Genomic DNA, 13,598 nt, shown 5'->3' on the forward strand with positions numbered 1-13,598 from the left:
ATATGCTCAAGCACTGTAGAAGAGCAAAGTCATTAAGACTGGGCTTCTCAGAGATACACAATATCTCATAAACACTGAAGGGCTCTATGCAGAAGTCAAGTGAAGAAACGTCATGGCCTATGTTATCCAGGAGACCACACATCCTGCTTGATTAGCCCTCTTTAATTCTCTGGAAATATTTCACGTTTCTCTGAATTGCTGTAACCATTTCCACAGATTTAGAGAAGAAAGGCAGTATTTTGTTTTGATCTAAAAATCAAAACAATTGGTGCTTCCTCTGCACTGACATGTCTTGTGAATCATAAATAGGAAGAAATCCTACTTGGGTAAGTGACACTGTAACCTCTATTTTTCCCCCAGCCCTAGATCAGTGGAGAAAACATACCAATTCTGTAGTTGCTCCAAATGCTGAGCTTTATTACAGAGTGACTCTATATGAACTTAAGCATCTGCTTTCAAAGAAGTGGCAAATTCCCAGCCTCACAGAGGAACACCACTCTCCTGATGAGCCTCTTCTGCCTTCCCTCAATAATCCATTTTCAGCTAGATTCGTTAAATATTCTAATGAATACCAAGAGTGATACCTGCCAAATGGAAGAAGACTTTAATCTGTCATCTCATGAAAGCAATCTATTACTAGAAAATATTTTTCCAGCATCTTTTCAGAAATAAGAAAATCTCAGTGTTCTTTGTTTCTCACCATTTTATATCGGCACTCACACTTTTAATTCATGCTCATCAATTCCTTTCTTTCTAAGCACCCTCAAGTTTTTCCATTCCTGTTGCTCAAAAATGGGCTGACTTGAGTCTACCAAGATTAAAGATTTGTTGCTCCACAAAATCTATACATTATCAAGCCAATATTTAAACCTGCACCATTTTACACCTCGTTTTCCTCTCGTGCATGTTTTTTTAATGAACTTTTAGCACATTGAGTAGTCAGGCCTCAGTAACAGTCAATATAAAGCTTAGATGATTAAAAAAATATATAGCAATCACCAGGATTAACAGCACCAGATGTTCTAAAACAGCAGACCACAGATAACTAGTTCAGGGCTTAAAAATCAAATTTCCTAGCCAAAGCCTTTATCATCACAAACTCTGGGCCTAAATCCTTCCTCCTTTCTCCCAGTAAATACTACTTAGAATGGTGAACAATAAAATTTAGCACAAAATCCAAGTTTTCCCTGCACACATCAGTTGAAGTGCTCATGAAACCTGCCTTGTGCTCTGCAGGAACTTTCGACAACATAGCACAAAAAGAGTCATTTATCACAGAAACAGATGTTTGCATTTAATTAAATGCAACAACGTTAAGTATCAGTAAATTTTATCTATTTTAAAGTAACAAATGTTAACCTAAGAAATTGAATCAGTACTTCTGTGCATTTAGAAATGTACTAACTTTCTCATAACTTTCCTAAACTTGCATCAGAAAATTAAGTCCTGAAACCAGGTCATATGTACATGTGCAGCTTATCCAGGTGTCTTACCTGGCATGATCTGAGCTTCTATGGAGTAAAAGACATTTTGCCCACATTGTGCAAGTCAAGACGTTTTAACAACAATCAAACAGCACGCTTGGATACTTTGTTTTCTGCCAACATACCAAGTTAATGGGGCCAATTGCTTTTGAAGTCTTCTTGGTGAAAGATTTCTTGCTAGTCAACTTTTCACCTCCCAAAAAAGGATGGTTACAAACTAAGTTAGCTACTCCACAAGTAGCAGAAGTCTATAGCAGTGAATCAAGGACAACTGCTAATGCAATCACTTAAGTGCATTATTTCAGCTGATGCTAAAGGTAGCAACTGACCTGCAGACACATCTTAGAAAATTAAAAGATAAAAGGGAAAAGAGAAACAGTTCCTGGGGTTATTCAGCATTCTGTTTGCCCCTGTCTGAGCTGCAGTGCTTGTAAAGCAAGCAGGCTCCCTACTCGACTGCAGTATCACCAGAGAACAACTGGTTATGCAGGAAAAAATGTTAGCAATCCAGTGCATGTCACACTGGCAGTTAACAGCCTAGTAATAAACCAGCAGAGCATAAGGAAGTCTTGTACTGCTGGAGTTTCTGCTTTTGAAATAACAGATAACAGTGCAGTGCTTGGAAAGGTAGGTGGATTAATGTCTATGTTATGGCCAAACGCCAATTTGGATAGTAGCATTTTGGCTACATAGGTTCTCTGCAGCTCACCACTTCATGACACAGGCACTTCTAGTTATAAGTTACTGCTGTCTTCTCATCCAACACATATTTTTCATATTTAGCTCTGCACACAGTTACATTTTACAAAAGATTAGTGTACTCCTTTCTCCTGGTGTCACACAGCTTCCAAGACAGCAGCAAAACAGAAATATTGAACAAGAATTAAAAAAAATTAAAATTCAAAGACAAATCTCTGCTCAGTTCTGGAGTGCAGAGCAGGAAAATCATCGTTCACATCAGACTACTGCCCAGAAGCACTGGAAATACTGGAAGGAAGAAAAGCAGAGTAACAAATGACAAACAGTGCCTGCCAAATTGAGTTCCTTCTCTCCCCATCAAAATCCCAGTAATAAAATCAGCTAAATTTAAGCTAACATTGCTTCCTTTATTCTAAATTAACACTCATTTCATAATAAAAAAAAAAAGAGAAAATGGCTCTGAATGTTCAACCAAAGAGAGTAGCAATCTTTGGTTCACTTTCTCCTGCTGCTGAAATGCAACGCTTAGAACTACATCCAGGTAAGAAACATCCAAGATCCCTAGGTTTAATGTGCCTCATTATGAACATTATTAAAGTGGATCTTTGGATGGAAAGAGTAATTTCCTGAAATAACTGGAAGGTGCCAAATCTTATTTATATCAATAGTGTCCGTTCAATGCTCTATGCAAAATGGTCTGCAGACCTTGTATGAGCTTTGACAGAAGGACATCCAATTGGGAAGGGTGGTGTATCTGGCACCACTTGCTTAGTCTCAGGACAGAACTCAATCAATGAAGGAGACTTTACAACCCTCCCACCCTCTACAGAACTGGGTGAACACTGAGGATTTATGACAATCTTATCTTTCACATCAAAAATTCTGATACAAGTTACATTCAAATACATTCTATCAACTTCATTCTTTGTTAATGCAAATACAACTTGCAATAAATTTTTCTTTTCTTTGAAAGACAACTACATTTGTGCCTGTATTCCTTCACAGATAGTAGTTTCTGCATTATCAGATTGATTTTTAGCACAAATTTCAAAAACAACAGAAAGAACTAATTGTACTGTTTTTACGCACAGGGGGCTTTAGAAGTGAACATCACATTACCTGAATAATTAGCAAGAGCTCAGGGGAGGGGACAGAGGGTTTCTGCATCAGTGAAACAAGTCTGGAAGCTGGCAGAGACTCAGTAAATGCCAAAATCTTTTAGGCACACAGGTCAGGCGTAAGATTAAAACACCATTTAATGTCTCAAACAACTGTACTGACTCCTGAAAGGGTGCTTCTTGCATGACACAGATGCCTGCAATGTATGCTAAGTCACAGTGTAATTATTAACCAGTCTAAGGCAAAGGTTACACATTCATAAACCAGTGTGCATAAAAATAGCAAAACTGTAGCCGAAACACTGCCCCACCTCTTCCTCCAACTCTGGTACTTTTACAGTTGGTTAAACTTGATAAGATGCTCATACCCAGACTGAAACACTACCTTTTTTTTCTGTAGTATTAAGACACACTAAAAATCATGCTTTACTAGAAAAAAACAGACAAGCTTTTTACTGTAGGGAACAACAAAAAATTTTATGAAGAAAATATGTAATACAACTTAATATGCAAGTTGAGGTACATTCCAGTCTTTGGGGAAGGAGGAAACTGACTGGCTCTTGACCAGCTGCCTCAAGGTAAGAATTGTCCAGGGAACACCTCCAGAATAAATATTATACTGGATTAGCTGCTTCAACTAAAAAAAAAATAAAAGAAAAGAAAAAACCCCAAAACACCAAAAAACAAAAACCAAAAATCAAACCCAAACCAACACACCAAAACATACACATTTGTGAGAAACAAAGATATAAAGAACAAGTAGCACAGGGAAGAAGAGTTCAGTAAATCTTCCCCGGAGAACATGTTTCAAAAACCGAGGGCATTTTCTCCAGGCTGACATGCAGCCAACTTCCCACTTAAATAAATTCATCAGACATTGGGGAAGATGCTACAGAGAGGGGACAAAGATGAACATCTGTACAAACCAACCAGTCCAATGGTTAAGGCAGCAAGTTAACTACACAAAATTTCCTTTAGTTTTAGATGGTTTCGTACACCATTCTGGTTGCAAAATGCTTGACAGAAATCTACCCCCATACGACCACTGGCTTCTCTTCTATTTTGCAGATAATTAAGGCTTGCAATTTATTGCAGAGTGTAATAGTTAAGACAAAGTGCCTTGTATAATTTATTATAAATAGCCATTCAGATTCATGGAATAATGATAAAATAATCTGAATCTTATCTCAGTTTATCTAAACACTGAAAAAAAATTACGTGGTTGGTTGTGCTTCTTTGCTGATATTGAACACTATTTTTCAAGTTCTCTGAGAACTTCTGAAGCAAAGCTAACTAAAAGCCAGAGAGAAGTAATGTCCAGAAAGATCCTATAATCTGAGCAAAGTCCTTTCTAAACAACCTTATTATAGGAGAAACATTTCAAGTCACACTATTTGAAGGGTGCTTTCCTGAGAAATACGTTGGTCTCAAAATTGGATCCCATTATCCATTACTCCACAGTTGTTCATTTGCTGCACACAAAAAGTGGTCATGCCATGCCACAGGGTTAAATTTAACTGGTCTAACATACTGGAATCTTAAGAAATTTGGCAATGACCTGTTAAAAAAAAAAGAATCAAACAAATTTTAAAACTCTTTGCTCTACCAGCTGCCACTGCATGCCTTGAGAAGGGTTATTTGCCAGACACTGATACACGCAGCTTGTTTCAGCAGTGCGAACTGGCTGATAAACAAGGCTCACAAGAGTCAAAATTCTTAAAGGAACATTTCTATACGTAAGTAGGATTTTTTAATCAGGCGCAGTGACACAGGTCTTCCTAAAAGGATGTCCAAAGCTTCCTAAACCAACAATTAATTTCAAATTAAGAGCTGAAAAAAAATCTTCATCTAGAAAAAATTTCAAGACACTGCAGCAATAAATAATATTACTGTCATAAAAACATACATCAAGTTTTTCTAACAAATTGGCAATACAGAAAAAACCTCAGAGGCGATACTTTGAGATTACTTCTAATTTCAGTTTTTCCCTCTGGACTCTGAGGCAAGTGTACCGACTTAAAACCTCATCAACATCCCTCTTCATTTGTGAACCCACAAGGAATTTCCCTTTTTGAAAGTCGAGATGTTACAGATTTATTTCATTACTGTAGGGATTTTCCCAAAGAGGTGATTGTGCTCATCAGGAGACATGAAACTAAGGGTGGGAAGGTGGGTGGGCATTGAGCCAGATCCTACCATTTAGCACTATTTTGTGCCTTTGAATTATTTGGTTTCATGGTCAGGAAATCCAGCCACAATGATTAATGCCAATAGGAGAAGCTTTGTTCCACAAAGCTAACATAGTGGTTAAAATATTCTACAATATTTTCTATATTCTAGAAAACATGGATATAGATAATGCCAGTATAACACTGTCATACAACTGGCCTACATTTGTGCCTTTCTGAGATTGTTCACGGGCAGCACAGCTTCATGCACAAACATGCCACAATAACCCATTTTTCTCAAATTAGCCTTTGGAATAAAGGATGCAAGGATGTTCCTCAGTCCTTTAGCTGACACTATGCACTATTCACCCCCTTCTACATTCTCAGCCTTCTATCAAAATCACCTTTACTCCTCTGTGTTCACACAGCTTCCTGGGTTTACAATCACACACTTCCATCGCTCACAAAATCTGACACGTTAAAAAACCCACACCAACAGAGCACAGGAGTGAAATTCAGCTCCATCATCAGATGTCAGGCTGAGCATGCGAGACAAGTGCAAGTCATTCATCCAAAAACTGGAAAGCAGGACAGTCAAGATGAAGTAGTAGCAAATGGGTCACTGCAACTGCTTATTCAGTTCCCAAGTACCAGTCTCTAGTGATCCCAATTATCCACTATCCAAGTACTCTTAGAAGTACAAGAGGTTTGTCCACCTGCTGTATTTTAGCCCACACAAAGTTTTTAGAGTTGGACAAAAAGCAATCCTTAATCATTTCTATTGCAGATCAAATATAAACAGTGACTACATGCTCAAAATAACAGAGACACTCAAGAGACACCAGTGTTCAAAACTGGTAAAGATGTGCTTTTCCTAGATCCAAGAGAGCACAAGAAACCCCTCAGTTTGCACACAGGTTAAGTGCCTTCACCTTCTCTCAAGTGCAGTGGCAATTAAAATTATCTCCCCATCAGCAGAGAAACATTTCTGCCCTTTTTAGGGGCTAACTGGCAAAAGCAAGCCCATATGTGAACAAGCATGTGAGGTACAACATATTCGAAGCTTATTTATGACTCATTTCAACTGCTTCCAATGCAACCTTATAATTGATTTATATTTTTGAGGAAGGTCAGAAGGGAATGTTAGTTATTCATCAAATTTATTACTGGCTTTAAGGAAAAAAAAACCCCAGCTATGCTATTTGTTCATTTAATTTATTAGTACTACATAATTTTGAGATTGTTGTCTTTAAAGCCAACAGAGAACACAACCCAAGAACTAATTTCTCAGTATCTTGCTGGAAAGTGGTTTTGTAGCAGGGTCTAAAAGTTACTATAATCACATTGACCTCTCCACCAGGCAAATGTCATATAAAAATGAAATATGAAATTCAGACATATGCTACAGAAGTTAGGCTCCAAACTGCCTTAGTAACAGTCTATCTCCACTCAAGGAAACATCTGAGGACCACAAAAAAAAAACAAAAAACACACAACAGAAAACTGAGAGAACCTGTTTTCTTCATTCAATATGGAAATACAAATATCCATTTGCTCAAGAAGTGTCAGTTTTCCCCACAAAACCAAATGCTGGCCAGATAACCCACTTTCACAGCTTGAAATGTTCTCCACCTACACCCACAGGTATCCACAGTCCTGGATAGCATTGCTTGTTGCTTTATTTTTAATTTTCTCTTTTTACTGACGTTCACAAATAATGAGCTAGTATAAACTTAGCCTAGCACTTAGAAACACTCCAAAACAGCAAACTAACAAAGGATAAAGGCTTAATTTTGGAGTGATGTATTGGTTTTGAGGTTGCAATGAACTGGAGATTGACCCTGGCTACAGAGCAAAACCACCGAGGCTGCCACGGTCCAGCTCATACTCTGCTGTTAAGAACAAATGGAACAAATTGCTACCAGCGATGGGCACAGGTCAAACACCCTGTAACAACCATCAGCTTAATCCCAAAAGGTGACACTTCTTTACCCAGAATGAGAAAAAAAATCTGCCTTTCTCGCACACTTCACATAAGCAGACAGAAGCCTTTAGGTACCTCAGCACACAGGAATTAACAACATGGGCCTCTGGAAACCTGACGATGTTGAGAACCAGGTCCTACAGCCTTTGTACTGCAGGATGAACCAACATCTCCAGTTTAGGCAGCTGAATTTCAGGACTACCTACACCCAGGATAGCAAGCACTGCTAGCCAAAGGCTCCTTGGCAGTTTATTTTTCTCCCCAAGTAACACTAGTTGCAAAACAGTCTTGACGGTGGAAAAATCTCTTTTTTTAAAACTAGCTTTGATCTTGCAGTCCTGACAGACATAGGGAAATATTTAACAAAACTACTTTTACTTCAGTGACTAAACTATGCAATACGACACCAAAGCTCAGTAAACATTTTGAATAACTTTGAACATCAGAGCACCTGTTTTAAACAGTTGTTGGTATTTGTCCCTGGGATGCTCATCATCTGAATTAATCTCTGCTCGCTGCATGGACAACAACAGGAGACTACTCTGTATGTTTCTATTTTTGAGCAAAGTTGTATGCAGTTTTTCCTGAAGTACTGACCATGGCACACAGAATAAGTTTTAGAATATCCGCAAAGGATTATTTAAAGAGCCTGTTCTCTATCAACATTATTAAAAAACTGGAAGTGGCAAATACCCTATCAAAGTCAATGACAATCCACCACGAACAAGGGAACTCTGTTACTCCAGGACCATTTATAGTGACTGCCAAGCACTGCCTTTGGCCATGTCAGGAATACAGTTGGGAACTTTTAATCTAAGTCTCTAAGTATTCAACCCAAAGAACTGAGGTTGGATCATGCAGAGAAAGATGGTGCTAGTGAAAGAAGATTCTGTTGTAAAGAAAATTAAAGTAGAAATTAACTCTTTGGATAAATCAAGCTAAAAAACCTGAAGCTATCATTCAACTAGAAAGCTGTAACCTCTTCAGCAAATCAGAACAGAGATGAACTAAACTGACACAAGCTCAGAAGATTAGTTATCACTCTAGTCTAATCCAATTAGGTGCATTTCCTAAATTTACACAAATGAAAACTGTAACACTTTCCCATTGACTCTTGCAAAGGAAACAGCAATAACAGGAGACTGACAATCAGCACCACAAATAATAAAATTCCCATACAATAAAAGTTCTTTGGGGTTTTTTTTACATTAAATTTGAGGAAAACAGTTTTAAAAGCTATTTAAACATCCCAAACTATCTGCTATCCATTGATCAAGGGCCCCTGCATTTTACTATACCATTTCATAACTCAATTCCTTTCATCATGACATAGTGACCAAGAAGCACAATGAAAAATGGAAGTGAATCAATGCTCTCCTACAGACTGAAAAACAAACTCAAATGCACAGGTTTTGAGAATGAAGGATTTAAACATTACAATAGCATCTATCATTTATCAAAAGCTCAAACAGGAACAGAAGATAATAGTTTACACTGTGCACCGTGAAAAAACATCAAGCTATATTTTGTTAAATGCAACAAGAACAGCTCTTCTAAGCTACATACTAATTTTCCTCATCTCCTTTCAATATGCAAAAGATGGACTCATAAGTGCTCTTTTTTGATACTCTCCTACAGAAGCAGAGTGGGAACATGGTGCCTTCTATCATTTGGGCACCAAATGACTAGAAATTTAAAACATTTCACAGATTTCCAAATTTTTAGAGAACACACAAATTAATTTTAATATAAATAGCATACAGTCAACAAAGCAGTCATGGTTTTGTGCTTAAGCACTGTACCCAAACCCTAAGCGTGTATCCTGTTTTTAAGTGCTGTACATTGTCTTAACGTAAAAGTATCAAAAAGTTCAACCTTCCCATGTGGAATTCAGGAAAGGGGGGAGGAGGACGACAATCAAGGCATTCTGTGCAGATGTTGTACTAAGTCAATCAGATATCAGGATTAGAGTTAATCACATCTCAATAAAAAGCAACAACTTAAAACCATACGGACCATGAGAGAAGACAGAGTCCAATATAGCTTCTCTTCAATCTCAACCAACCTGCCTAAAATAAAACACTCACAAAAAATGTCATCTGAAGCAATGAAACAGAAGATTCTTTTCCAGAAACATTTATGTACCAGATGGAAATCTGTTAATCAACTGGAAATAAATGCATATAAATGCCTAAACTAATTACTGATTAATAGTTGATGTTGGAACTAGCGCAAACATTGTTACAGTGAGGCCATTTATAAAAACTCATTTCAAGGAAATAGAATTATACGTCAACATCTTACTTGAATTGAAAGACAGTTAACATTAAAACTTAGTAAAATTATCATTTAAGAGTTTACTCGTGAAGAGAGATACTAATTTAATTAGAATTAAGGAAAACAAGTTATTCTTTACAAAGACTAAAAGCATGGAGAACAGTTGACACCGATTCTCCAAAGTCAGGCTGAATAATTGAAATTGAACAAAAACCTCAAATTTTTCATCATCATTTACAAGACATTTTTAAAATCATTCATTATATAAGGTTTGGTACCTAAATGTGTATGTGACAGCAAGATCCTCATTTCAGTACCTTGAAAAAATACAGTCAAAATTTATAGCCATGTTTGCAATCCCAGTCAGCTCACCATCACTGCTAAAATTTGGCAGCAATCTGTTTTGTCCAAGCGTAGGGTTGATTCCTGCCTTATACTGGCCAACTTTAAAAATACACTGATAAATTAATATCTGCTAAGTACCAGTGGTACTGCCGTGGCACAATTTAAAAAAACAAAACAAGGAAGAATTTCAGACTTCCAATATTTTAATGATTGCTTCCCGCTGCCAGGTGGAACATCTGGTGGATTCAGAAGAGCAACAGCTTCCCACAGAACTTATCACAGACAACTAAATGCTTCTGATGGCACAGTGAACCACTCCTGTTTTAAGATTTCACTTTTTACTTTGCGTTACAACTCACTACCATATAACTACAGGACAAGTCTCAGGTATCTGCATTAAAAGCGAAAGCATACACAAACTCTCGGAAGCTACCAATGAACTGCTGCAGCACAAATGGTGTAATATGACATTTTACCTCAAGAAGCAGACTTGGATTTTTACAGTGGAATATTTCATTTAATTGTGAGCCACTTGGACTCAAATTATCAGTCTTGTAAAGTTCACACTACTGGTTAGTGAATTCATCAGCAGAAAGACTACTGTTCTGGCTCATATGTGTAATAAGGACAGTTCTCTGTTAATAGACAAAACAATGAATTTTTCGTAACAGATTTCTCTACTAGGCACCTAAAATACTGTAATAATATCATTGGTTAGATTTTTGAGAGCCAAATGTAACACAACAATTCTAACGGTACTCTGAAGGTAGCACCAAGATGTGGGAGCTACAAACACGGTAAAGTTAAGAGTTGACAAATTTCAACCCCTCAACTTAAGGAGGAAAGCAGAACCTAAATCTTGTAAAACTGCATAAGGGACTGCAATATAAAACTAGAAACTTCCTCTAGTCACGCTTCAATAGAAGGAGCCAAATTCTCTCAGAGCAAGCTGGGCAGGTGTTGGCATCAGCTACTGGGTCAGGCTTCTCAAAACTGAAGTGAAGGAACACCTCATTTCTGGATCTATGTAGACCTTAAACACGTACTAAATGTCTGACAAGACAGGAGCACTTCCAGGCAGATGTGAAAGCACTTTTTCAGAGCTCTACAAGGCTTACATGAAAAAATACCATCAACTGAACATTAAGTGAAACATAGAAAACATAGTAACTGAAGGACAAGTGCTAACTAGGTTTGGCTTAGACACAGCACTTTTCTGGCCTTAAACCTTATTTGCATCATCCATGTGCATAACAGTGGCATTTAGTAATTCATTTTGCATACAGCATATCAAAATTATTTATTTCCATTAAAACATATTCCTTATATTCAAGCAAAATGTATTTTTTTTACTCCCCCCCCCTTCCCCCAAGAGAGTGTGCCCTGGAAAACAAACACCAAATCTGGTTTACTCTCCAGTCAGAGCCCAGAAGGGGGAACTTGCCCCTAAACCTTTCTCCCCCATGCTCTTAACCTGACTTGGGCAGACCAATGTCAAAAGCCGCTTGGGCTCCACAACTGACCAATCCCTGGATCCTTGAAAAGCCAATTATCTAAATTAGTAACAACTCTTGTCACTATTTTTGAAGCTGGCACATATCCCTAAGATAGATATTAAATACTCATTTCACGTATGCCAAATTCATCTACACAACCCCAACGCCAAGAACAGAAAATGTTTATCGTTCTTCTCTCTTGTCCTGCTGCAACAATTTAAGCTTTTTAAAGCTCTCCACTTCAGGGTACATTCTGTGACGTCCTACTTTAAGAACCACTTATGCAACAGCAAGAGGAACGCATTGTTTCTGTGGACAGAAGCACCAACAGAGGCCCAGCAATGGCAATCAGTTGTAGCAAGGAGCCAGAGGCAGCAGCTCTGTTCAGGATTTTCTAGAAGCCAAGGACTCCCCGTTCCTACTGGCCGTGTCGCCTTGCCAGAGTCTTCTCATTGCTGCTCCATCCCTTTGGATGCCACTTACTTCGGCATTTCCGCCTGGCAGAATACCCAGCTCTACTTCCACCTGTCAACACTTTTTCCTTCCACTCCACTACCTTACCCAATCTGGAAACAGTTGTTTGGTTGCCAAAAGACGCCTATATCACACAAGCTTGCGTGAAACCCCAGATGCATCACAGAACACCAGCAGTTTCTTGGTAAACACTAGCCCAGGTTACTGCCAAATTCAGTCAAAGCTTTGATTCATCTAAGTTACCTCTAAGTGTAGAGAGTGGTGGGCAGGTCTCAAACAAAAGACTTTTTGCATCTTCGCAAGCTCAAATTCCAACCAGTGCATTATCTCCTGCTCAACACGGAGATACTCAATGGTGAAGCAATGGCTAACATATAACACAGCTGAGTAAACCCCAAAATCTAGAAAAAGCCCACGGATGAAGGTTTTCACATCCTTTTAATGAATGAAGCCATCCAGCAAACTGCATTGTAGCTGCTGAAGGAACATCTGGTGAGGCCATCAAAATAACTCAAACCACCTACAAACCCTTCCCCTCCACCTCTTGGCAGGTTATCTGTGCAGACCCTGGACTTGCCAGGATTAAACGGAGATACAGAAATACCTTGTCCCCAGTATCCATTTACCTTGTCCTGAGGGCCTGCCAGGCTGCATCAATGTCTGCATACAGGTTTTTCTCAGAGGGCTTGCCGGTGCTCACCCCGTAGCCAGAGTAGTCATAAGAGAAGACGTTGCAGTTGATGCGGGAGCCAAGGCCAATATAGAAGCTGCACATCTGGCCCAGGTCCACAGCATTACCATGGGAGAAGAGCAGTGTGTACCGGCCAGTGGGAGCACAACGTACGAACATGCAGCCCAGCCTGTTATCTCGAGCCGTGCGGGAGAAGAACACTTCCACGGCATCCAGTTCCCGCTGCGAATACTGCCAGTCCGCCCGCTCGCTCAAGTGCAGACTGCAGGTGCCCGATCCCGTCGGGGTCCCTGCCCCAGATGCCGCCCCAGCCTCCTGCTGCTGCTCAGGCTGCAGCACGGTGTAGGTGGGCTCCGGGGGCAGGAAGGCCAGCTTGGCAGCGATGCGGCTGGGGCAAGGTGGGCAGCAGAACAGCCAGCAGAGCTCGCCCAGAGAGAAACCGTTCATTCTGGGGCCTTGTTCTGGCATCAGAGACACCGGAGAAAAACTAACCTATACTGGAAAGAAGTCAAAGCGAACTGACCCAGAGCCCTCCTCCAACGCAACCTGCGTGCCTTCCTGCAAGGCTACCAGCTGCCCTTCCAAAATGCAAACAACGACAACCTTGGTGGAACTACAGTTCAGCAAAAACAGACCAGCTCTTGAAAGCCTGAAGATCTACTTATAAACAGAACATAAACCAACCCCACAAAACCTGAACAAAGTACAATCAACCCTTAAAACCCCCACAGCCAGTGCTACAGTAAATGCAACCCTCTAAAATACCACTCTGGAGCCCCTCAAAGAAAATCAATCACATGTACATATTTGTAAAACAAATCCCCGAATCCTAGAGCTCAGCGCGGCGCTCCACAGCCAAAAG

The 13,598-nt window shown here is 39.4% G+C and overlaps 1 protein-coding gene across 1 annotated transcript in view; it reads right to left on the reverse strand.

Annotated features, from left to right (window-relative positions):
• ABHD17C (abhydrolase domain containing 17C) overlaps positions 1-13,279 on the reverse strand; it is a 28,861-nt gene extending 15,582 nt beyond the window's left edge. The window contains exon 1 of the mRNA XM_010184971.1: positions 12,672-13,279. Coding sequence (XP_010183273.1) covers positions 12,672-13,204 — 533 coding nt within the window. The 5' untranslated portion in view covers positions 13,205-13,279. The remainder of the gene's footprint in view (positions 1-12,671) is intronic.
• Positions 13,280-13,598: the final 319 nt, after the last annotated feature.

The sequence above is a fragment of the Mesitornis unicolor genome, unplaced genomic scaffold (assembly GCF_000695765.1).
Source record: "Mesitornis unicolor isolate BGI_N332 unplaced genomic scaffold, ASM69576v1 scaffold2185, whole genome shotgun sequence".
NCBI classification, from domain to species: Eukaryota; Metazoa; Chordata; class Aves; order Mesitornithiformes; family Mesitornithidae; genus Mesitornis; species Mesitornis unicolor.